Raw genomic sequence first — 25,944 nt, forward strand, 5'->3', positions numbered from 1 at the left:
TTTCTGATGTTTTTTTAAAGATAAAAACTTAATGTGTATGTTATTTTCTTATTCATTAATGAAAAGTAATTAAGTAAGCACATGTCACGTTTGCATTGATAAAATGTTTGCAGTACATCTTTTGTGAGCCACATCTCATTTTCTAAGTTGATAGAACAAATATAAATGTATATATAACAAATAATGCAAAGCTAGCTAATGATAAAAAAATATATACAAATGTGTTATGATATCAGTGTAAGTCTACCTATGACATTGTTGTGCAATATATACAACTAGTCTTACTCCAAAATAAAATATTGCAAGCATTCCATTTCCTATAACAATTTTCAACCTTTAATTTTGACTTCAAAGGCTTCAACAGAGTGTAATATATTATCTAAGAAATGGATTCTATAAGACTAAGGAAAAAAGAGAGTATAATATTTATAGAGTATTTGTCTACAGATTTAGACATGCATTTATTTTTATTTCTTATATTCAAAAATCAATACTACTTAAATATGAATAATAAATAATATAATGAAAATACAACAAATTCTGGTACATATATTTTTTTTTCTGAAGGAATAAGGTAAAATATTTATTCATGAATTGCAGAAGAAAGCAGACCTAATAATATGAGAGAGAAGAAAAAGGGAAGCAACCATATAACTCTGCTTCTTGACTTTATTGCCTCAAGTTCCCACATACCTTTAACTCTCTCATCTTTCTTCATCAAACTTTGTCAACATAACCATCAACCAGACTCAGATCATACCAACACCTTACACTCTACAATGACTACTAACATCTTCTTTCTATTCCTCCTCTTTCTACTACACCCTCAACCACATACCTTTGTAAATGGAGATGCAACATTGATCAAAAAAACTTGCAAGAACACCAAGTACTACAATCTATGCTTCTCTTCCCTCAAATCAGATCCAAGTAGCCCTAATGCAGACCCTAAGGGCCTAGCAGTTATCATTGTTGGTATTGGAATGACAAATGCTACATCCACTTCTTCCTACTTATCTTCAAAGTCCCTTGGTCTAACCAACAACACAACCTTAAATAGTGTCCTAAAAGAATGTGCAGATAAGTATAACTATGCTGGTGATGCCCTTCAAGCTTCTGTTCAAGATTTGGCTAATGAAGAATATGACTATGCTTATCTTCATATAACTGCAGCTAAAGATTACCCAAATGCTTGTCACAATGCTTTTAAAAGGTATCCTGGTTTGATTTATCCCAAAGAGCTAGCTAATAGAGAAAATGGGTTGAAGCATATATGTGAAGTTGCAATGGGTATTATTGATAATCTCATTAATCTCAATTGGTAGTTGCATGGATTTTGCATACAACTTTCACTTTGTAATGCAAATCATATATTCTATGGTGTTAGATTTTCTACTATTTTTATGTTGTGTGTATAAAATAAATACTTTCTTTTGTGTTTTTCTAAATGCTAAGGTTTTGCCATTATCTAAGTCTATGGTTTTGAATTTAATTTGTGGTTTGGGACATTGCAACCATGGGGATGGGATTGAGATCATTGTAATCTAAAATTGTTTATGATTGAAGATTTAACTTTCAAAAAATGTATTATAGATTTGATGCAGCTATAATATATTATAATAAGATTATATTAAGAATAATTTGGAATTACGCCTCAATTGCAAAATCATATTGTTATAGCAATCACAACAACCAGAATATTGTATTCTCATGAAATCATGCAATCCCACAATTTTTTACCATGCCTAAATATGAATTCATAGCTGCTACTGCTGCACAATAATCAGGTATGTGGGGCTAACTCTCCCAATGGACATTTTTTTTATCTACAAAACTCGAACCCGAGTTCTTGCTTAAGGGGAATCAAACATGTACCACTTGAACCAACACCCCCATTGGTTGTTAATTTGGAGTTGAACTAGTAAAAATGAGGGGGAAAAGAAATTGCTTCATTTTAAAATTTATTTTATTAAAAATAACTTAAAATCATATCGTTTAAAAATAATTTTTTAATACATGTTATAATCTTATCCGATTCCAAATTCCTTAATTTGCATGTTTATCACTAGCATTGCCACACTTATTAGGGATGGGGATCATCTGTCCCAACTTGGTGTCTCTATTCCTGCCCATTCCATTCATATATTGACATATAGAATTAACATATTATTTTAATAAAATAAAAATAAATTGAGATGTTATTTTTGACTTGTTGGCAAACACTGATTAATGTGGGACATGGTATAGGAACTTTTCTAAAACAATGGATCCGCCTAAGGTTATTAGTACGAGAAAAAAAGTAGATCAGGATTTTAGAAATAATTTATCTAGCACTACCACTAGTGAAAGTATGTGAATTATTTGGGAGAGCATTAATGAGTGCATAGGACGTAGTCAAAAAGAAAATAAGAAAAGGTTCAATGATTGTTTCAAATTACTGTATCATGATAGATATCTTTGTTGAAGAGTAGTACTTATTTTTCTGAAAATTCATTTTTAAGAGATGAAAAAAATCTCATGAATAACATTAACACTTGCGTACAAATGTTTTTACTATCAGAAAATATGCATATATTTTATGAGTATCACATTTATGGTTTGTTCAAATAACAACACTTTGGTTGAAAGAAATAATTCTTTAAGGTTGATATGCTGAGTTGAAATTTTGAGGGAAAGGAAGGGAAATTGAAGGTTTCTGAGTAATTTCACAAGTATGTTTAATGGCTCACAAGCCTTCCATTACTTTCATTTTTTCCCAAAATTCAACTCACAAACAAACCTAAAAGCTTGTTTTCATTGGATTTTAGGTGCTTAATTTTTTTGTAATAGGAAATTAATGAGAATTCCTATTAATAATATAAAAGGTAAAAGGAATCAATAGTACTTGCTTTTATTTTCGGGTATATAAATGAAATGGGTTTTTCTATTTTTCTACAATTTTTGTTATACTATAATATGTTGAGTTGGAGTGATGAATTATACTCTTCATCATTATAAAAGATACTATTGCTTAAAAGATTTTGATGCTATTGTTTTTAAGATAATTTATATTTTCGTTCCTCATTTATTATTATTTTTCTTAATTGCTCTTATTAAAACCTTTACTTACCTTGATAAAATTTTAATAATTAAGAAAAACAATTATTTTTTTGAGATGCGTGATATAGTTAAAACTCTTATAATAAGTCTGAGAGAGTGAATTCAATATGAAAGACGTGTAAATTAAAGAGTAAAATTATTGTAAGTGATGACATAATTTATTAAATTGGTTTAATTGAAATTGCCAACAATCAAACATGCAACAACGATTTTTCTTCTTCTAAATGATAATAGTTTCGTTCCGCACTAGCAAAATGGAGTTGTTGGTACAACTAAATTAAGGAACTTTGAGAACCCATGTTACTTGTATGATTTCTTGTTTCTTCCTATCTTACATGAATTGGCAAGGAAGCGTATGATATGGTTAAGGTTTAGTGAGTTACTCAAGCATTGGTGACATGTTTTTCTTCAATAAGTTTTGGGCCGAAGTGCCAAACAATAAAGGTGATTAGACTAGTTTGGTGGGTTCTTATGGAAATGTTTGGCATTCCAACAAGAGCAAGAGTGAATCACAGATGAGGAAAGTGGTCGAAAATGTGGTTTCTGCAACCACTGGAGGAGTCTACACTACACTTGTACATGTTCTTATCATGTAAGTTTTTGTATGGTGTTGCATGGTTTGGCGAATCTAATAATTGTATTGAAAAAGTAGTATGCATTTAATAAGTAAAATATGACTTTTTAATTTTCCAATACAAAGTCTGTTTCCTTTTTTGCTCTTTAATCATTACTCTATTAAATACCATGGTAAGCAAAATGGTAATTAGATGAAATGAAACAAATCTAATCAAAGATCCACTTTCTGCTAATTGTCACCTCAGCAACTCATAATACAACTATACAAGCACTATGTCACTTCATTGTTTACTAATAACAGTAAGTAAAGGGAGTAGAGAAGTAAAGTACAAATATAACACCATTAAAACTTTTCTACAAAGTCAGAAAGCTGGAACTAACAGGTCTGAAAGTTTGCACAACACTGAGTACAAATTCACAATGCTCACCAAAAACAGACTCCAATACATTCCCTAAGAAACCCATTAAAATTATTTCATTTCTATTTTTCCCAACAGTCAAAAGCAGCAAAGTACCCCACACTAACTTCTTTAACAAGTCCAGTACTCTTCAGGAAGATGAAGTACACCATGTTTAGAATTCTGCTTTAAAGAAACAGATAACACTTCCTCTAACCATAATAAACTAGTAAAATAAAATGACTCCCACATAACTACTACCTAATATTCAATTTGCAAATTAACATCTAATGGCATGAGCAGCCAATAGTTCTTCCAAAAAGAAACAAGAAAAAACAACTAAAGGCCAAAAAAGAAGTAAAGGAGAGCTCCCATAATGTATGTACTCGAGCCGCGATGTCTACTAGATTCTACTAGCAACTAAAGTACAAGAACAAAGGGCCACAAAGAGAGACTCTAAAGAAAAGGAAACATAGTACAAGCTAACGACAGTAACATGGAAATAAATATTTGGTAGCCAAATTTCTATACTTGCATTAAGCTTTCTGAACCTTCTCCACATATGCCTGCAACCAAAATGATAGCAATTGTAAGGCACCGTAGAAAAATCACAAGCCCACAAGTAATCAATTGTCATTAGATTCACTCCAACCATACTTTGAGAAAAGAAAATGTCTCCAAAGGAAAGGTAGATTCAGAAGCTAATATGTATCTCTACTAGCAAACTAGAACTTTTACCAAAGAAATAATAGGCTACAAACTTCATCAGCAATTATGGTCAACCATGGACTTCATGATCTCTATATCTCAAATATAGAGATCAAACAGGTGATATCAATTATTCAATTTGAGGGATTCAAAAGCTGTAATAAAAAGTACAACTTCAATTTGAGATAGCTTCAGAGAAAACAATTCCACAGCATGATATTGTTAAACTGAAAAAATAACTAAGTTATGAAATAGATTAAAAAAATTGAGAAACAAAGTAAAGTTTCAAACAAAAGAAGATGAAAGTAGTTCAATCATAAAAAAGGAACCCAGAAGTGTCTTAAGCTTTGGACAGTGTATTTAATTAAGAAATTTAGTTTCAAATATAAAGCTTGAATAATTAGATATTTTCTTAGCTAAAACTTAATCATCTATTTTTGGGCAACTTTCCATCAGCTCTTCAAAATTCAAATTAAGCCCTTCAAAAAATTAAATGGTTTCTGGAGGTTCGTCTATGTTCACATTTATCTATAAAACTGAAAGTGAAATGGCCAGGGAACAAGGTGAAATCCTTCAAACATGTAGCATTGTGCAAGTGACTACCACTGACCTGTACAAGTTTGCTAAGTTTTGATTTTGAGAATGACAAATAGTGGTCAATTTTCTCTTGCGTCTGGGGAACATTGGCGCCCTGCATGGTACCAGTTACTTTATCAACGACTTTCTTCACAATTGCTTTATAGTCTTCTTTGTTAATTTGACCTTCTTTCCATGCTGGTTTCAGAAGTTCCTTAACAAACTCAACCAATGCAAATTTAAATGCACGGATCCCCTTTGCATCCTTTGTTTTCTTGGTGTCATCAGGTTCACCATTTTGGTCCATGTTTTCTGAAGGACCATTCTCTTTTGTATTTTTATGACCACTTGGAGAGCTTTGCTTTTCCACAACTACCACTTCATTCTTCTCCTTATCTTCTGCATTTTTTTTACTTAGAGAGAAAGCCTTGGTAGCCCCACTTGCAACAACATTTTTTGTTTCAATACTATCAGACATTGGATCATACTCCTTCGTGATTCCAATGACAGGTTCTGGCTTAATGAATGTATTGGAAACAGGCATAGCTAGCACTTCAGTTTTGGCTAGTGAGGGACTGCCCTTTGCATCATGAGAATTTAAAGCAGCATAAAGCTGTGGTAATTGCTGACCTGATCCAAGGATATGAGCAAGAGAGGCTGAGAGATTGCTCAGCTGAGCAAGCTGTTCATTGCTTACCATGTTCTGAGTTTGAGGCTTTCCTGAACTAACTTGTGAATTGCCTGCATCTGTGATATTTGGTTCAACAGTGTACTTTTTCTCAGCAGAGACTTCTTGGCCATGTATTCTTTCAACAATTCCTCTTGAAGGAAGAATGGGAAGATCAGCTCGACTTTGTCCAACTGCATGGCCACTTGAAGAATGCAAAGGATTTATGTTCTGTTCATTCTGATTAAATCCTTGCCCTGGAAGAACATCAGTAGAAACTTGTTGGGTATGCATACTTTCAACAACTCCTCTTGAAGGAAGACCAGAAACAGCCACTTGACTTTGTCCAACTGCATGGCCGCTTGAAGGATGAAAAGGATTTATATTCTGCACATTCTGATTAAAGTCTTGCACTGGAAGAACATCAGTAACAACTCCTCTTGAAGGAAGAATTGGAACAGTCACTTGACTTTGTCTGACTCCATGACCGCTAGAAGAATGCAAAGGATTAATATTCTGTGCATTCTGATTAAAGCCTTTCCCTGAAAAACATCAGTAGAAAAGTTTAGTTCTATGAGTGACTCAACAAATTTGTTTCTTTTTTTTAACATAGAAAATCAGGCAAAGGATTTATATTCTGTATCATTCTTATCATTGCATTTTCAACAACATAACAAAAAAAAATTAGGGTTTAAGTTGAAGGGTAAAATATGTTTCAAAGTAAAACCAATGTGCAGTCACAGAATCAAGTATATGATTACCTGGAACTTGTGTTCCTTCATGTTCAGTGGCTAAATATGTACCATCCTGGGTTATCCCATGTTTATTCTGTTCATGCTCTTCTTGAATACGACTAGAAGATCCCATCCTGTAATTCCAATCAAGAGGCATTTCATTACCAGACCAATTGCTTGGACCTGTTGGCTGGGAAACGTGCATGTCGGAACCAGCATTTTCTGCCACCTGATGATCATTTTCCTTCTTATTACTTGAAAATGTTGGTTCCCCATGCACTCTGTTATTATCTAAACCATGACCCCATCCATCCTTTGTAGGCCAAGCAGTGAATCCAGGATCGATGGCTCCTATATTTCCACATGTGTCCTCAACCAGCTTTTCTGTATCAGACACAGTTACTGCATCATTCTGCTTTGAGTTGTCATTCTCTACCATATTGCCATCTGAACCCCATCTATCATCTCTTCGTCTTCTAGTAGGGCTAACTGAATCAGTCAATTTTGGTCTATCCAACGTCTGATGATCTCCACCCGGATTGCTCTCCCATGTATCATCCCTTGATCTTCTATTAGGGCTCCCATATGTTTGCTTATCATGAGAAAATCTACAAGATTTACCATTGCGGCAGTTTCCATTTGCAAAAAACTTGCAAGTAAGACCGCTACGGTTTGGCCCATGCCCACCACCCTGATCAAAAGAATAATCTCTCCGTCTTCTATCATTTTCCCTTTCTCTAGTTGATTCATCCATGGAACCTTTACTGTATCCATCATTAGATCTACCACTCCTATGAGAATGGTCTCTACTATCATGGGAAGCAGAATATTTGGGAGCACCATCTTCCCTGTGCTTACTTTCCCAACTATCCTCGTGATTTTGATTATCATGGTGAAGAAAATGGCAAAGGCTACCTCTTCTGCATTTACCAGCAGCAAATTCTCTACATGGTTGTGTCAATCCTCCAGCCCTCGTTTTATTTCTATCATTGAATCCTGAATCCCGCCTAAAACCATGGGGAGGGCTCCTGCTCCGACTACTCCTATGCACAACATAATCCAAATAAAGGCTAGTAATTAGAAAAACCAACTGCATCTAGAAAAATTACATGTTCATAATATTTATCTGGGTTAAGAACAACATAATTTGAAAATAATGATTATCTTGCTGTTTTAGATCTAAACTTAAAAAAAGCTATAGAATGAGGTTCAAATTAAAGCAAATACCCATAAAGAAACAAGCTTTTCAGCACAATACAGACATGGGAAACAATCTGAAACAAGGGAACAAAAAATGGCATACATATATAAAAGATCAATTAAATGTACTTGACTAGGACTATTGCACTACTCATGCAATATCTAGGGGCCATGATGCATGTACCTGTGTGTATGACGTATGTAAGAATGAAAACATAAAGCATATGGAAAAAATATTTAACATGTTTAAAATGTCATTTTACAGATAAGCAAAGCATCTAAGTAAAAAATTGTATTAGACTCCCTATACAATACTGCTGATTACTCAGCTGTGACAGCATTCAACTGAGTGTACACAGCTCTTCCATTAAATATAAGTGCTTCAGAGAACAAGGTAAGAACATATTTTAGTATAAAATAACATACAAAATCAAATTTCTCTGCAGCCCTCTCCCACAACAAACCATCAGTCAACTTTCAGAAAATAGGATAGCAGCAAACACACACCGAGTAAAGAAACAAACCTGCCAGACATGCTCCGACGATTTTTTGGGGATTGACTATGTCTCTTGTATTTTCGTTCCTCAAACCCTGGAGAAAATTTCTTGTTGTAAGTTTCATCAGCATCCCATTCCATTGTTTCATCCAAATCGCTGTAGTCTTTATTCATAATATCATCCTTATTTGAAATTCTGCCTCGATAAAAAGGTTCCTTAGATGAAAACCCCATTCCAGATTTTAACTTATCATTTCCTTCAAAATAAGACCGTGATTGCTTATTATCAGGTGCAAATTCAGGATTGTCTCTCATATCCCATTTTGAAGAGCGATTTCTGGCATTTCCACTCATCTTGCTTGCCAAACCTGTAATGTTTTTCTTTGATTAATGCAGCATGCTCCGAATTAAAAACAACAACAAATAAATCAACAGAAACACGAAATCTACCTCATCCTTCTACTATTTTTTTCATCAGTAAAAACGACTATAATGTGGCACGGAACAGAAATAGCAGAAAATTTAGAAATGAAATGATAGAATTATCTTGATTTTAAAACAAGAAACTTAAAGCCCATGAGTGTGAGAGCTCAGTCAACAGACATCATGTAAGTGATTGAAGAAATGGTTCGACCCCTCCCAATGTACTCCAAAATCCATTCAACTGGCCACCCAGTGGAGTTCCCTTGGCCCCACCCCAGTGTTCGGGGGCCTCTTTTCAACACCCCCTCCCCCAAAACAAAACAAATCTAAAAAATGCAAGTAGTTCTACCAAAACTGCAAACCATCAAGAGCTGACCCTAATTAAAGTTCACATAATCTACACAATAAACATAAAGTCGGCCATTTATCAATTAAAAGGAAGTACCCGATAGAGAAGTCTACAGAAAAAAAATAAAGGATCTGGAATCCTCACAGCAAATTCTAGTATTCTGTACTTGTACAATTGATTGTAAGGAGTCAGGGGACAAGTGAAAAGATCTGAATTGTCATTTGTGTTCTATAATACAATCAAATGATATAAATGACATTATGAAATTTGCCTGGGCTACTTTTTATCTATCTCCTCCATATTAGGGAATAATACTTAAGTTAGTTTGTTAGCTTGCTAGTTAAGCGAACATGTGTGGAAAGTCAATTAGTCAAACTAACAGAATCAGTTAGCTTGCTAATGATGTTTCCTTTTACATTTGTTCTAAATAGAGCTACGCTCTCTTGTAAAGTTAGTGTTGATATATTCAATAAAAAAATAAACTTCAATTCACTCTCTCTCCTTCTCTTTCTTATTTCTCTCTCTAGATAGTACTTCACAAGGGTGTTATTGATATCAACATTATGAGAATCCTGATGGCTTTTTATTGCCTATTGACCTCTATTTGCCACTGGACTAAATTGGACAATGAGTGCTTTCATCCATTGTGATCTCTCGTTACAGAAATTTATATGGAAAACCTCTGTGTTAGTTGCTAGGCAGTCAATAGCACTGCGATGGTTGGAGCATCTCTTTAGACATGCGTCACGTTTTTAACATCTATGAAATATCTTCTATGAGGCATGAAGAGTCAAAAGCTCTTCCAAAAAACCTTGGCATTGCTAGTTGTGGAATTTAGGGATGTATGCATTCCCAAATGACACCAAAATTAAAGGAAACAATAACAATGGCAATGGTGGCCAATATAAAAGAGTGATGACTGTGGAAATAAGGATGCTTAAAGGTCCAAGAGATGAGAAACGTAGTAAAATGAATAACTTATTCGGTCATATCAAATCACAAGGAGATGATAGCTTTATATAGTTTGTAGTGGTATGAGATAACTTCGACAATATTTCAAAGCACTATTGTTGGGTGATGGGTGTTGATATTATTGCATATACTATTGAGTCTAAATTATGGGATACACCAAATACAACCTCAAACTTTTCTTGATGATACATAAGCCTTTTTATTGATGCCAAAGTCTTAATATCGGATAAAAATACTAAGTCTTATGTAACTGACTGGCCGATAATTAAAGAGAGCATAAGATTGCAAGTTCTCAAATTGATGTCAAGTATATTTCAACAGAAAAAAAATGCTTATACAAGAATCAATGTGGAAACTTAAACAATCTACATACATAATGAAACATAAACAATATTGTTATAACACTTATAGGATTCCATGCATCTCATAAAAGTTTCCAAAACACTCAACAATTGGCCACCCAAAAAGCGGATTAAGGCATCAATGTACATTGCATTGATTTCCTTCAATGCATATTCTTGATGCACATTGGACAAGTGTGTCTGGTGAAACCTGATACAAGGAGATACATCCTCTCCAGTTGTTGAACAAGGCAATGGTTTATTCTGGTACATCAAAATATATTGAAAATTTCTCAACTCGAAAACAATCAAATATTAACTGGTTAATGAATGTGTCATATATCCCGTTTTGCTCTAGTGGAAGGATCAAGTGTCACTCAAACAGTGTTGCCCATGGCGGATGGCGGCTGCAAAAACTCAGCCATGAAGGCATTGCGGATGGCGTTGCGGGCAAATGGCGGACGTCATCATGGCGGTTGAAAAAATAAATAAAAAATATAACATAATAGGAAAAATAAAATAATAAATACAGTAACACAAAAATCAAACAATAACATAAAGTTTAATAAAAACTATTAAATATTAATGTCTCATAAAGATCACTAAAAGTAACATAAACAATACTAATAAGTCTTGTCAACATTCACAACTAAAAATTAAAGGAAAACACAAATATAAAAGATATAATTTTCTAAATATCCTCCTCCTACCCAACATCATCTTCCACAGCTGCAAACTAATATGATAATTGCAATATGAATATATGATAAAGCAAAATTGTTTAAAAAAAAGAAGGTGGAAAAAAAACTGGGAAAATAAATTCTGCACAAAAAAATCTGAAGAAAAAAAAAACTAATCTGGACGAAAAAAAGTAATCTGGAAAAAATGTAAATTAGAAAGAAAAAAAAGTATTATAAAGATAAAAGAAAACAAAATTAATAAATAGATGAAGAGATGAGAAAACTAGAAAAAAAAAAAGATAAAAGAAAAGCAATGAAAAGAAGTTAACAAACCTATGAATGGTGGTAGCGGCAGTGGAGGAAGTTTTGAAAGAGGGAGGCAATAGATAGAAGATGCAAAAAATAGAAAGACTAGGGTTTTAATTTTTAAAACATGGAATGGGCCCAAAAAAACACATCTAAGCCCAAAATTCTTTAAAAAACTATCCAGAAATGAAAATTTCGCCATCCCCGTCATGGCTCCGCCACCGCCACACCGCCATGGCGGCTTTTTTAATGACAGGGAGGTAATAGATAGAAGATGCAAAAGTAGAAAAGTTGGGGTTTTAATTTTTAAAACATGCAATGGGTCCAAAAAACACATCTGAGCCCTTTTTTTTTAAAAACTGTCCAGAAACGAAAATTTCTGCCACAACGCCATGGCAGCTTTTTTTAACAAAAGGCGGACACGGCCATATGGCGGGAATTTCCAAATGGCTAATGGCGGTAGCCCAAAAAACGCCACCGCCATGGCCGCAATTGTGCAACACTGCACTCAAAACATTTAAACTAGCTACTTTGAGTGGACTTGATAGTTGATAACACTTCCGCTAATTGACCCCATGAAATTACAATAACAGTCAAGCATTGGTCTTACTAAGTGGGCTCGACTACATGGGTCAAATAACGTCATAATATTATATCATAAATCATTCTCATTGAAAAAGCATTAATCTCTAAATATTTCCTAGTTGTTTTGCCTAAGGTTTTTCTTGACCTCCTCTGCCTCTAGAAAATAGATTAACCTCCATTTGATCAACACTCCTTACTGAGATTTCTAACAGTCTCCTCCAAACCATTCTCAAACCACCTAAGGCGCAAATCTACATTCTTTTCTATAATAGGATCTATCCCAACTATCTCCATAATGCATGCATTTTTAATTTTATCTTGACTATTGTGTTCACTCATTTAACACAACACTTTTATCTTTGATACATTAAGTTTATTCTCTTGCTAAAGTTTTATCACACAAAATTTAGTTTCATATAACATTGTGGGGCTTATAGTTGTGTAATAAAAATTTCCTCAAGTTTGAATGACATGTTTCTATCACATATGACACCTAATGCATTCAGGAATTTCATCCACCCACTTGAATATTTTGGTTTACATTTCGCTCAATTTCCTCGTCCTGTTGTATGATTGACCCAAGATAATTAAATCTAGTGACTTGTGTATGGTATGATCTCCACATACCATCTCTTATTTCGACATATAGGAAAGTCTTGTGTTTCTAAAGCTTCTCTCCACATTTCTAGATTCCTATTTAACTCATCTCTTGATTCTATAACTAGGACAACATCATTCAAAAAACCATGTGTTTTGGCATCGGTTATTAAATATACTAAGTAAGCACATCCAAGACTAATGTGAATAAGTAGGGGCTCAATGTTGACCCTTGGGTAGTCCTATAACAATAGGAAAATCTCATGAGACCTCATTAATGCTTTCACATCAATATTGATTTCATCATACATATCAATGATTGTTCGAATGTGAATAGTCTAAACTAATTTATTCTCTAGAGCTTTCCATAATATTTTTAGGAACCTTATCACATGTCTTCTCTAAATCAATCAAAACCATGTGTTAGTCTCTTTGATCCTTTCGAAATCTCTTCATCAATTGTCATAGTATATAGCTCCCATGGTCGACCTCTACAACGTGAAACCAAATTGATTTTCACTAATGTACATCACTTGTATCAATCTCCGCCCACTTATCCTTTATCATATCTTCTTATTATGGCTCATGAGCTTAATCCCATATAGTTTGCACAATATGTATACATTTCTTCTTATAAACATGAATTAAGGTGTTTCTCCTCCACTAGTCTGACATCTTCTTAGACATCATAATATCATTAAACAACTTTGTAGGCCAATTAATGTCATGCTCTCCTAGAACCTTCCAAATCTCAATAGATATGTTATTAGGTCCAACCATATTGTCATTCTCCATCATTTTCAAAGCTTCTTTCACCTCCCGAATTCTACGATAAAGTGTATAATTTCGATCCCCCTCTTTAGTATTTAGCCTACCATAATGCAAAGAATCATGATCGTCATTGAAAAGCTTGTGAAAATAGTTTAAACTAAAATTACTGTGGACATACAGTATCTAGATATATATAGAACTAAAGCACATAGGAGACTGTTGACCCAGCTACGGATCTACCTAATGTTTGTTATCTTGGTAATCCAGCTAGTTCCATGGATGAAAGCCTAAAGAACTCATGCTTGTGGACTATTATAACTTATAAAAAGAAAAGGCTATAGTGCGATACAAACAGTCTTAAAATGTAATCAAGCGGTCAACAAGTAGGATTGACCATATAAGTTACCTTCAAACAATATCAAATAAATAATTTTGGAAGCCACCGACATCATGGAAGCCACCGACATCATGCTAGTGGTGATGGATTAGGCTAGTTTGCATTAGGTCATACTATCAGAGAGTGATGTCACATTTCCGCACTATAGTCAATGTGTGTCTAAAGAAGAAAACCAATATCATAATCAAAGCCTATATATCTGAAATTAAGCATCAAAATGCTAGTTTCTCTTGACAAAACAGAACAGGAGGAGATATATCGCAACACAAGATGAAGAAAGAATCACAAATGGGAGAGTGATACTGATATCTTAATCATTATTACACTAAAATGAAGCACGGGGCAACAACTAGCAAAAAATCAAGCGTTCATTCTCGTCTCTCCAAATTTCCCACCTTTCCGCGCTCGCAACGGTGAAAATCATCATAAATCAGTAGCTAAGAGCATAAGATACCCTAGTCTTTTAATCCAAACAACATCGATTACACTACGAGTAATCAAAACATTAAAATTCAAGCTCACATGTACAAAAACCAATGGCAAACAACACAAATTAGGTTTCAAACGACGCATATAAATTGTAATTGTAGGAGAAATCGGAAAAATCACAATTTTTATCGAAAAAGGAAAAATGCAATGTAAACCCTATATAAGAGATGAAAGTTCGGAAGGAAAATGAGTAAAGTAAAGAGAGAGTACTTACGAGTAAGTGATAACTGATAAGAGATTAGTGAAGATAGAAACCCTAGAATGGAAGAGGGATTTTGCCGAACGTTTTCGAAATCGAGAGAGAGAAAATGGGTTCGGTTCTTTGATGTTTTTGTCAATAAATAAATATCTATGCTGCTGAATTTTACCTTTTTCCTTTCAGTCCCTCTCTTTGTTTTCTATCCCAATTTAATTAAACATGTCAGCAAGACATGTTTGCTTAGTGTTTGAACCATTTCCATTTTATAAGGAGCAAAAAAATAGTTCAATACATTTGCTAATTTTATGTATTATATATGTTTTTTATTGGGTGTAATAGTTTCATTTGGTTTTTATTCTAATTTATAATTTAACATTGGGGAGTAGTTCAATTTAAGTCATGTTGTTTTTAGTGTAGAAATTGTATCCAACATTAATAGTTTTGTTCGGCTTATTAGTTTACTTGTTTCTTTTTAAAAGAATTCCTATTTTTTTAGAGCATAAACTAACATTTGTAAAGGGAAATTTATGTGTGGTTCTATTCAAGCAAATTTTAAAATTATCAAATCATGAAATGGTCACAATAAAATGAATTTTACTATGAAATTGAATCAATTTATATATAAAATGTCTTTACTGTGATTTTGGAGTCCCAAGATCAATAACATTTATAGATTACAAACAAAAAACACATTTCATAATTTGACTCAAAACCTTAGGACATTATGCTTATGAATTCATCAAAGTATAAGGTCTTTAAATTACTTATTATTCACTCTTGTTGGACTTCTCAACCATATCTAATTCACACTTAAAATTCATAGTAATCTCGGCAATTGTGAGTAATTTACGTACGATTATTCTTCATCAAGCAAAGTAATATCTATTATGTAAAGTAGTTTCATCAAAAGCCTAGATTTCACTAGGGGTGGCAATATTGGTCGGATCGGCCCGTCAAATATGGGCAGGCCTGATCTTTATTGCTAAAATGACTTAAAATATTAACTCAATCTATATTTTTCAGGGCTGACAGGTTGACCCGTTTTTATAATATTTTGGCAGAACTAACATTTTAATATTTTGGGTCAAAATATGATATCAACTTCGTTTATTTTGTTCATAGAATGATATAATTACTTTTTCCTTAAAGATGTAATTAACTCTTTGCTAGGAGTTTCACACCAAGTAAAAAATGTTATCTTAATATTATATGAAGTTATAAGAATCTTGTACCTAATAAATTAATTATTTAAGTTTAAGTCCTAACATTCTCTCAATCCATCTATCTTATAGTACCCAACAAGATTAAAATATAGCTACATCAATCCATCACTCTTTGTGATAAGCACTTGAAGAAAATATATCATTTGGAGTTAAAGTGTCAAATCATTCACATTAGATCAAGTAGGAGTGGCAATATGGGTCAGTCCAGCCCGTCTTTGGCCTAGCAAAATATGGGTTGCCCTGACCCGACCCTTATTATTAAAAGAGTTTAAATCCTTAGCTCGATCTGCTAAAAATATCAATCTAAATAAGCCGACTCACTGAGTCAAACCTATATTGCCATTCCTAGGTCACACCCGCTCCAAAAGTCGATTACCAATACATTATCTTCATAATTATACCATTGTACTCCATCATCTACAATGAAACATATCATCCGGTGCCCACAAATATTTGACACAATGGATCCAACATGTTATGCTAAGAGAGATATTATTCTTTTGACAAATATTTGTAATGATATTGTAAGAGTTTTGTACGTTGTTAGTCTATTATATACAATTCATTCTTAATTATTATTGACTATTCAAAAAAATAATACAAATAAACGTTGATAATTTATTGACCGTGTATGACAATGCATAGATATAAATATGACAATCTTATTTTAAGAGGCATGTAATTATATTTCCTGATGGAGAAAAAATGTATAAACTAACAGTATTTGAGTTTTTTATATTGTTATTGATATTATTTATTATTCATATTTAATTATTATTGATTTTTTTATAAAAAATAATAATTTAAATGAAGATGATAAATGTATTGAATGATTATTTTTGTATGAAAAAGTGGGAGGAATTATGAATTATCTTCTTCCCCGATCTGTTTCTTCCTTTGACATTTACCCCCAAATGAAGAGGATCTTCTCTCACCGACACTGTTATCTATCATTTTCATCCTCACATGTAAATCTACTTACTCGGATCCCGCAATCACATAAATTCCAAATAAACTAATCCTCTCTCACTACAATACATCTTTCTCCCCATAACACACCAAATTTGAAGCCATTATTATTACCATCAACCCAAAAATAACCAAATCAATAAATTGTGATGATGAGAAAACCCAATAAACCCATCTCCATCTCAATCTCAAGATCCACCACCTTCATCCTCATTCTCTCCATGACTTCTCTTCTCTCCCTCTCTCTCCTCTTCTTTCTCTCCCTCTCTCCCATTCTCTCCCAACAACCACCTTCTCTACTCATCCAACAAGCATGCAAGGCCACGCGCTTCCCTCACCAATGCATTTCCACGCTCTCTCAATCCACCCTCCCTTTTACTCCTATCAATTTCATCCATTCCGCCACGTCAGCAACCATCCACAATCTCCACATTGCTCAATCAATGCTCAATTCCCTCCTCTCCTCTTCCCCCAATGCCGCTGAAACCTGTCTCCAGATACTGCACTACTCCCATCACCGCACTTCCCTCGCCGCGGACGCGCTCGCGCGAGGCCGAATAAAGGACGCTCGCGCGTGGATGTCCGCGGCGTTGGCTTACCAGTACGGGTGCTGGTCAGGGTTAAAATATGTTAACAACACTGAATTGGTATCCAAAACGATGTTGTTTCTTGACAACCTTGTATCTCTCACCAGCAATGTTCTCAGCATGATTGTCTCGTATGATGTATATGGAAACGACACCGTCTCGTGGACACCGCCTCGAACGGAACGAGACGGTTTCTGGGAGCCAGCATTGGGTTCGGGTTCAGAATTCCGAGCTGGGATACCGGTTTTGAAAGTTGATGCTGTGGTGTGTAAGGGTGAGGGGAGAGGGTGTTATAGGACGGTGCAGGAAGCGGTTAACGCGGCGCCGGAGAGGGCGGTGGGTGAGAGAGGGAGGTTTGTGATACACATAAGGGAAGGGGTTTATGAAGAGAGGGTTAGGGTTCCGTTGAAGAAGAGGAATGTGGTGTTTTTGGGTGATGGAATGGGGAAGACTGTGATAACGGGTTCTGCTAGCGTGGGGCTGCAGCCTGGGATGACAACTTACAATTCTGCCACTGTAGGTGAGTTTTTGTTTGGTTAAGATTTTGGTGGTTTATTGGTTCGCACGAGTTGAGTTTTGGAGCCGAATGGAAATAAAATTCGGTAGATTCATGGTTTGGCCTCTCTGTTTTCTCTATCACCCTCCAAAAACCAACTCATAAACTGAACTATGTTAGACAACGATTGGAAATCAGTTTAGTTGTTGAAAGAACATTATGTTTTTTAAGTAGTATTATTTGAACAATACTTTTTTCTTGGAAGGGATTTAACCAATACCTTATAGATAGTGAAGTGTGTGATTCTTTTTGTAGACCATCTAGCGGTGCAATGAATTTGTGTGGCTCAATTGTTTAAATCTCATTTTTGTTGTTTTTTATATTTCATTTATTTTTTATACTGAAATAAAGTTTGCAACCTTGCTGATTCATGAGTGTGAGGGTTGCATTTACAAGTTATGTAGGAGTACATGATTGCTGGATTAAAATGATGTTTCACTGGTATGTTTAGATTACTTTTATTTTATCCAAAAAAAATTGAACAACCGAGTTCTACTAGGCGGTGTCGGCTACATGACCGAACATGTCATAATGCTTACTAATAAATAAATTTTGAACCAATAGGATTATTTCTAAGCATTATCAAACATGTACTTATTTTTTATTTATTTATCTGATTTCAGCTCATTTTGTAAATGGTTTGTGAATTTTAACTTTCACAAGTCTGAAGTATGGTATTGTAGCATTGTTTCAGTAAAGATGGCAGACATAGAGAATAGTTAGTTGTGTTCTTAATGACTTAAATGAATAATTACGTTTGCAGGGGTTGATGGGGATGGATTCATGGCAAAGGATCTTACAATTCAAAACACAGCCGGTCCAAATGCACACCAAGCAGTAGCATTCAGGTCAGACAGTGATCTCTCTGTGATTGAGAATTGTGAATTCATAGGCAATCAAGATACTGTATATGCTCATTCCCTGCGCCAATTCTACAAATCATGTCGTATCATTGGCAATGTAGACTTCATCTTTGGAAACTCGGCTTCAATCTTCCAAGACTGCCAAATCCTAGTCGGGCCCAGGCAAGCCAAGCCAGAAAAGGGTGAAAGCAATGCGATAACGGCACATGGCAGGACAGACCCTGCTCAATCAACAGGCTTTGTTTTCCGCAACTGCTTGGTTAATGGAACTGAGGAATATATGGCATTGTATTATAGCAAGCCTAAAGTACACAAGAACTATCTTGGCAGGCCTTGGAAGGAGTATTCAAGAACAGTTTTCATTCATTCTTTATTGGAAGCTCTTATCACGCCACAGGGTTGGATGCCATGGGGTGGTGGTGACTTTGCACTGAAGACACTTTACTATGGGGAATTTGAGAACTCTGGACTTGGTTCTAATTTGACTCAGAGAGTGCCCTGGAGTAGCAAGGTCCCGGCTGAGCACGTGTTTTCGTATTCAGTGCAGAGTTTCATTCAAGGGGATGATTGGATTCCATCATCTCAGTAATTACCTGATCAAAGGAGTGATGAGAGAGAGAGCGGAGGAGGCGTAGGCATTAGTAAATGGGGAATTTTTTCACAACCCCTTTGTAGCTACTATTACATTGAAATTATCGAAAGGCATTGGGAGAAATTCCAAATTTTATGTGAGTTGTGATCCCACTAATCAAAACTTGTTGATTTTGAGCAGCAGATAATTCTGTTCCTCTTAAGCAAAATGTTGTGATTGATTCATGTGGTTGAAAAAAATGTATTAGAAGAGTTTTATCCATTTAAATGAGGCATTCCAATTCGATTTGAATTAGTCGAAATTTAAAGTTGTTTCAAGAGGAAAAATGTTATCCTGCTTGAATTATGGATACTATGTTTTGTTTGAAAAGATGGTACGTTTGAGTTACTTAAGGGTGCTTCTTAGTGATCATGAGGTTACAGGTTCAAATCTTGGAAACTGTCTCTCCACTTATAAGTAAGATTATAAACATCTATCCTCCTCATATTCCATTTGATGGACACCTCATATACTGGGCCACTTTTTTTATGTTCTGTTTGACATAATTGTTGTGTCACAATCATATTTAGTAAAACTACTAGATACCATGGAAGCTTTCCATCTGATGTAACAAATATAAAAAAAAACATGGAAGGAAAAAGCCAGAATGTGCACACGGCTCTTCATAATCTTTGGTTTATTTCAATTTGTAGTGCTGTCTGTGATAACACGTGACATAACAAAACAGCAATGGATTCCTTGAATGTCACTACTACTCACAAGTATGTACACAGTCCCTTTCTTAATGAAGTTACCCATTCCTTTCTTTCAAGTTATCCATGTTCCCATTAATATCATGCATTGTATATAATACAATAAAACTATATACCACGGTCAAAGTTATTGATGATAAGTGGAGAACTATGGTCCACGGTCACACTTATTGCTGTTACCATTGTTCACCAACTTCATTTCACGTACATTCTATAGTAATGTTCTACTTGCCACATGATGTGTAAGTTATGGAGTGGGTAGACACATCACATGGTGCCACAAAGTGGTGGTGGGTTTTAAACTCTTTGGAAGAAATTAGTTGGTTCACATGCTCATGTTTTGTTGTCTGTAAGAGTGATTATATTCTATTTCAAATAAGATTGTATTCTCTCAAATGAAAAACTATTGTGTATATTTGTAATACTAATGTTAGTATGGGTTTTGAAACATTGGTGAGAATGCTGCACATAAACAGTTAAAACTGTACAAATATGAAACAAAAATGCCTTTTGAACATCACACAATGTAAATGTTAGGGCCCAACATGCAGAAAGGCCCAAAAGAGAGACAAGAAGACCCTCATGGATGAAAGACTATGTAGAAGAGTAAAACCCCTCTAAAAATATCTTACTTTTCAGTTATTGTTATTGTAAGATCTGACCACTTGTGTCTAGATCATCCTTATCCTTTTGAATTTTGCTTTATTAATGGTGAATGAATGATGAACTCCCTATGAGGAATTTTGTCCAGAATTACTTTTCTTAAAAATTACTAATCAATTTCCTGCATTCTTAGATCTTAGTAATCCAACAGAATATTCATTCTAACAAATTGGTGCTTTCATTCTATCTCACAATGCCTCCCAAAATCACTCACAAAGAACCCGAGGACTCCATCACCCAACTACTTATTGAGCAATTAAGAGAAAACCAGGAACAACAAGATGCACGTCATGCAGCCATCACCACTGTCCTACACACCATCACTGATAAACTTACTGACCTTCGCATCCTACCACCTATACCTCCAGACCCTCCCCACGGCTCTCCCTTCCATTCCTCATCTCCTCACCTCACGCCCAATATCCCTTCCCAACCACATCCACAACCCAACAACCATTTCACCCCACCACCCCCACATATTCCCCCATACCACAGCCCTCCTCCCCAACCCAACCCTTCCCCTCCGCCTCGGCCACCTAAACTCCAGCTTATACACTTTGATGGTTCGGAACCCCTTAGTTGGATTTTTCAGGCTGAACAGTTTTTTCAATTATATATGGTCCACCCGGATCAACGTCTCCCTATGATTTCCTTCTATATGCAAGGGGAAGCTCTTAATTGGTTCCAATGGATGTTACACAACTCTCAACTTTCAGATTGGCATTCCTTTACTAAGGCCTTGGAGACCCGTTTCGGCCCATCTACTTACACAAATCATCAAGCGGAACTTTTTAAACTCAGGCAGATAGGGACGGTGGCAGAGTATCAACATCGATTTGAAAAGCTATGTAACCGAATTTGGGGTCTCACCCTTGAGATAATTCTTAACTGTTTTTTGTCAGGCCTCTCTAATGAAATTAGACGGGAACTAGCCATATTACGACCTCACACTATTTCGGACGCCTTGGGTTTAGCTAAATTGGTGGAGGCCAAATTACTTGATGTTAGTCGTGGTTTTCCTAAACCAACTAAATTCCCCCATCCACCCACTTTCCCCAGAACTACTCCTTCACCAGCCACTCCCATCTCCAACCCATCCCTTCCCATCCGCCGCCTAACCACGACCCAAATGCAAGACCGCCGTGCTCAGGGACTTTGTTACAACTGTGACGAAAAATTTCTTCCAGGCCACCGTTGCCAACCACAAAAGTTCCTATTAATGTTGGACGATGACACTGTACACTTTTGGGAACCCACCCCACCCCCTATGATTGACCCTGATCTAACCCAGATCCCTTCTTCCCCATCTCCAGAAGTTGAGGACGTCTTGCATTTTCATATTTCTGATCAGGCATTGGGTGGTCAGTTATCCCCTAGAACTCTAAAATTTGGAGGCTCTATTCGTGGGCATACAGTGACTGTTCTGGTGGGTAATGGTGCTCACATCCAACCCCGGATTGCTAGTTTTTTACACTTGCCAGTCACACAAACGACTAACTTTCCGGTCATGGTGGGTAATGGTGCTCACATCTATTGTACAGGTCTGTGTAATGACACCCCGATAACATTACAAAATCAAGAATTCATTATTCCCTTTTATTTACTTCCAATCAAAGGTGCTGATGTTGTGTTGGGTATTGAATGGCTTCGTACTCTGGGTCCAGTTATCTCCGATTTTGGTGTTCCATCAATGCAATTCACTGTGGGGGACTCTACTATAATTCTAACTGGCGAATGTTCCTATAACCTACAATCCTCCACTCTTCACCAATTCACTAGACTTTTCCACACAGAGAGCATAGCTACTTACCATGCTATTTCTATCCTACCAACTGAAAATTCTACCCCTGCACATACCCCTGACCCAAAAATTCAGACATTACTCAACTCATATGACTCCATTTTTGCTACCCCATCTTCCCTACCCCACACCATTCTCATGACCATTCTATCCCTTTACTTCCCAACTCTCCACCACTTAATATTAGATCTTACCGTTACCCTCATTCTCAAAAGGAGGTTATGACATCCATGCTCAAGGAGATGCTTAGTACGGGAATTGTTACTCCCAGTACCAGCCCCTTTTCTTCTCCCGTGTTGTTGGTAAGGAAGAAAGATGGGACTTGGAGGTTTTGCGTTGATTATCGCGCCCTCAATTCAGTGACCATACCAGATCGTTTTCCGATACCCACCATTGATGAGTTGTTGGATGAATTGGGCAAAGCTACTATTTTCTCAAAAATTGATTTACGATCCGGCTATCATCAGATCAGAGTGCATCCAGCAGACACTCATAAGACAGCCTTTCGGACGTTCGATGGGCATTACGAGTTTCTGGTGATGTCGTTTGGGCTCACCAATGTCCCATATACCTTTCAAGCGGCTATGAATGATTTGTTGCGCCCTCACTTGCGCCGGTTTGTCTTAGTTTTTTTTTGATGATATTCTTATTTACAGTTCAGATTTGACCTCTCATTTACACCATTTACATCTTGTGTTAGACCTGTTGGTTTCTAATCAATTTTATGCCAAATTATCCAAGTGTGTTTTTGGGGTGACCTCTGTGAGTTATCTGGGACACATTATTACAGCCGGCGGCGTCCAACCTGACCCTGATAAAATTAAAGCTATGCTCGATTGGCCACGGCCACGTTCCCTCACGACACTCAGAGGATTTTTGGGGCTAACCGGCTTCTATCGTAAGTTTGTTAAAAGCTACGCCACACTCGCCGCTCCCCTCACCGAACTACTCAAACAACATAATTTTACATGGGGTCCAGAGGCTCAATTGGCCTTTACAAATTTACAAACAGCAATGATAAATACACCAGTATTACGCCTCCCAGACTTTTCGCAATCCTTTGAGGTGGAAACTGATGCGTCGGCCGTTGCCATCGGCGCGGTTTTGTCCCAGAATGGCCACCCTCTGGCATATTTCAGCAAAAAAATGTCGCCCCGCATGCAACACGCCTCTGCCTACGTCCGTGAAATGTTTGCTGTGACAGAAGCAGTAAAAAAATGGCGTCAATATCTCATTGGCAGAAAATTTTGCATCTTAACAGACCAACAGAGTCTCAAACACCTCATGACACAGGCATTACATACACCAGAACAACAAAAGTGGGCCACTAAACTTATTGGTTTTCAGTACGAAATCAAATATAGAACTGGTACCTCGAATCGGGTAGCCGATGCCTTGTCACGGTGTCAAGTTGAGGAGGTGGCGAGTTTTTCCTCCCTGTCTTCCCCACTTCCTTCAGTTCTGGAACAGCTCAGGCAATTCTACAATACTCCAGAGGGCATACAATTCATAAACAAGGCCGAGTCAGATCCCACTATGCAACAAAAATTCTGTTTTTCAAATGGTTTAATGCTTTATGAACAAAGGATTTTCATACCTGATATTCAGGGTCTCCGTGAAACTCTGATTACAGAATTCCATTCGACTCCTGTGGCGGGTCACTCCGGCCTCAAACCCACCCTGGGACGCCTTGCAGCCTCGTGTTACTGGCCAGGGCTATACAAGCAGACAAGAGACTTTATTCGGAGATGCACCATTTGCCAATATAATAAATATGTCCCTGCAAAACAAAATGGGTTGTTACAACCGCTGAAAATACCGGAACATGTTTGGGATGATTTATCGATGGATTTTATCACTCACCTACCGTCGTCTCATGGGCACACAGTTATTTGGGTGATTGTGGATCGCCTTACAAAATACGCTCATTTTGTGGGTCTTCCTTCCAAGTTCAACGCCGAATCTTTGGCCAACCGTTTTTTAACAGAAATTGTTCGGCTCCATGGGGTTCCCCGGTCCATTGTTTCTGATCGTGACCGGATATTTCTCAGTGCTTTTTGGAAGGAATTTTTTCGACGCCTCGGCACTACACTGTGTTTCAGTTCGGCTTACCACCCTCAAATCGACGGCCAAACAGAGGTGGTCAATCGGTGTTTACAAACGTACCTGCGATGTTTCAGTGGTACTCAACTGACAAGCTGGTTTCGTCACCTTCCACTAGTAGAATATTGGTATAACACGAATCGTCATTCAGCCACAGGCATGTCTCCTTTCGAAGCTTTGTATGGACGACCTCCTCCTTCCCTCAAACAATACTCGACCCACATCTCCTCCACGATGTCCATGCCGAATAACCTACAACAACGTGCACACATGATTACCGTGTTAAAACAACATCTTACACGAGCTCAGCAAAGAATGATTGCACAAACTCAAACAGGACGAAGGGATATTACCTTTTCGGTGGGTGATTGGGTACTTCTAAAGCTTCAGCCATACCGCCAAGTGACTTTAGCTCGACGAGTCTCTCATAAACTCAGCCCAAAATATTTTGGGCCGTATCAGGTTCTTCGTCGAATGGGAATGGTCGCCTATGAACTATCTCTACCACCAACTGCAAGGATCCATCCTGTTTTTCACGTCTCTCTACTTCGGCGGTTTCACGGAGATCCCAACACTCAGTTTATTCCCTTACCTCACTCGGTGTTTAGAGACGACGAAGATGAGCAGAGGAGGTTACTCAATCAAGAGAGGGCTGAAACAGAGGGGAGAAAAGTTTTTTTTGAAGAGAGAACTTAGAAGGCTAACACTCAAGAGATTAATGACAAAGGTTTTTCCAATACCTTTTCAAACTCTTCTGAATCACTTCAATTGGCGGGCCCCACCAAGGATGTTGCTGAACCGTCCATTGGCCTGGACACGTTACCATCGCAGGGTCCTCCTTTGGCACCGTTGGGGTTACCAACTCATATTAATGAGTCAAATAAATTTCTGCCATCTCCAAAGCAACCGTTGGATTCTCTGGGTCACTTCCAACCAGGACCGTCAGATCTCTGCACGGTGCGCAGTTCCAGATCTGGGATTAAAGTTTACGGGGCCCAAGGTTCTGCTGACACGGTTTCCACGCGTGTTCACTCCTCACCGCTGGATCCATCAAAGGACGATCCGCTGTCCTCTTCTTCACCAGCCACGTGCCTTGACTCAGCTTTTCCACTTCCATCCAAGGACAATTCCAATTCAAATTCCCGCCCATCCTACTCAGCACGCACAACACGTGCAAATTCCAGGGACGCATTGCTGGATGGTCCCCAATTGGGCTTCTCCAATGACCCACTCTTCTAACCTTGAGGACAAGGTGGTCCTTGATGAGGTGGG

The 25,944-nt window shown here is 36.7% G+C and overlaps 3 protein-coding genes across 3 annotated transcripts; 2 read left to right on the forward strand and 1 right to left on the reverse strand.

Annotated features, from left to right (window-relative positions):
• On the forward strand, nt 637-1,492 carry LOC109327347 (cell wall / vacuolar inhibitor of fructosidase 2). Its single transcript, XM_019560454.1, has one exon. It carries the CDS (start codon nt 780-782, stop codon nt 1,323-1,325), a length of 546 nt encoding a protein of 181 aa, XP_019415999.1. The 5' UTR covers nt 637-779; the 3' UTR covers nt 1,326-1,492.
• LOC109328208 (zinc finger CCCH domain-containing protein 38-like) lies at nt 3,868-14,739 on the reverse strand. The gene is made up of 5 exons (XM_019561560.1): nt 14,579-14,739; nt 8,483-8,822; nt 6,786-7,801; nt 5,392-6,281; nt 3,868-4,639 (listed from the first exon to the last, which is right to left on the reverse strand). Exons 2-5 carry the CDS (start codon nt 8,806-8,808, stop codon nt 4,610-4,612), a joined length of 2,262 nt encoding a protein of 753 aa, XP_019417105.1. The 5' UTR covers nt 8,809-8,822; nt 14,579-14,739; the 3' UTR covers nt 3,868-4,609.
• Nucleotides 16,687-19,647, forward strand: LOC109328180 (probable pectinesterase/pectinesterase inhibitor 51). Its single transcript, XM_019561507.1, has 2 exons — nt 16,687-17,862; nt 18,662-19,647. The coding sequence occupies exons 1-2, from the start codon at nt 16,905-16,907 to the stop codon at nt 19,348-19,350; spliced, it is 1,647 nt and encodes a 548-aa protein (XP_019417052.1). The 5' UTR covers nt 16,687-16,904; the 3' UTR covers nt 19,351-19,647.

This window comes from Lupinus angustifolius, chromosome LG15 (assembly GCF_001865875.1).
Source record: "Lupinus angustifolius cultivar Tanjil chromosome LG15, LupAngTanjil_v1.0, whole genome shotgun sequence".
Lineage (NCBI taxonomy): Eukaryota > Viridiplantae > Streptophyta > Magnoliopsida > Fabales > Fabaceae > Lupinus > Lupinus angustifolius.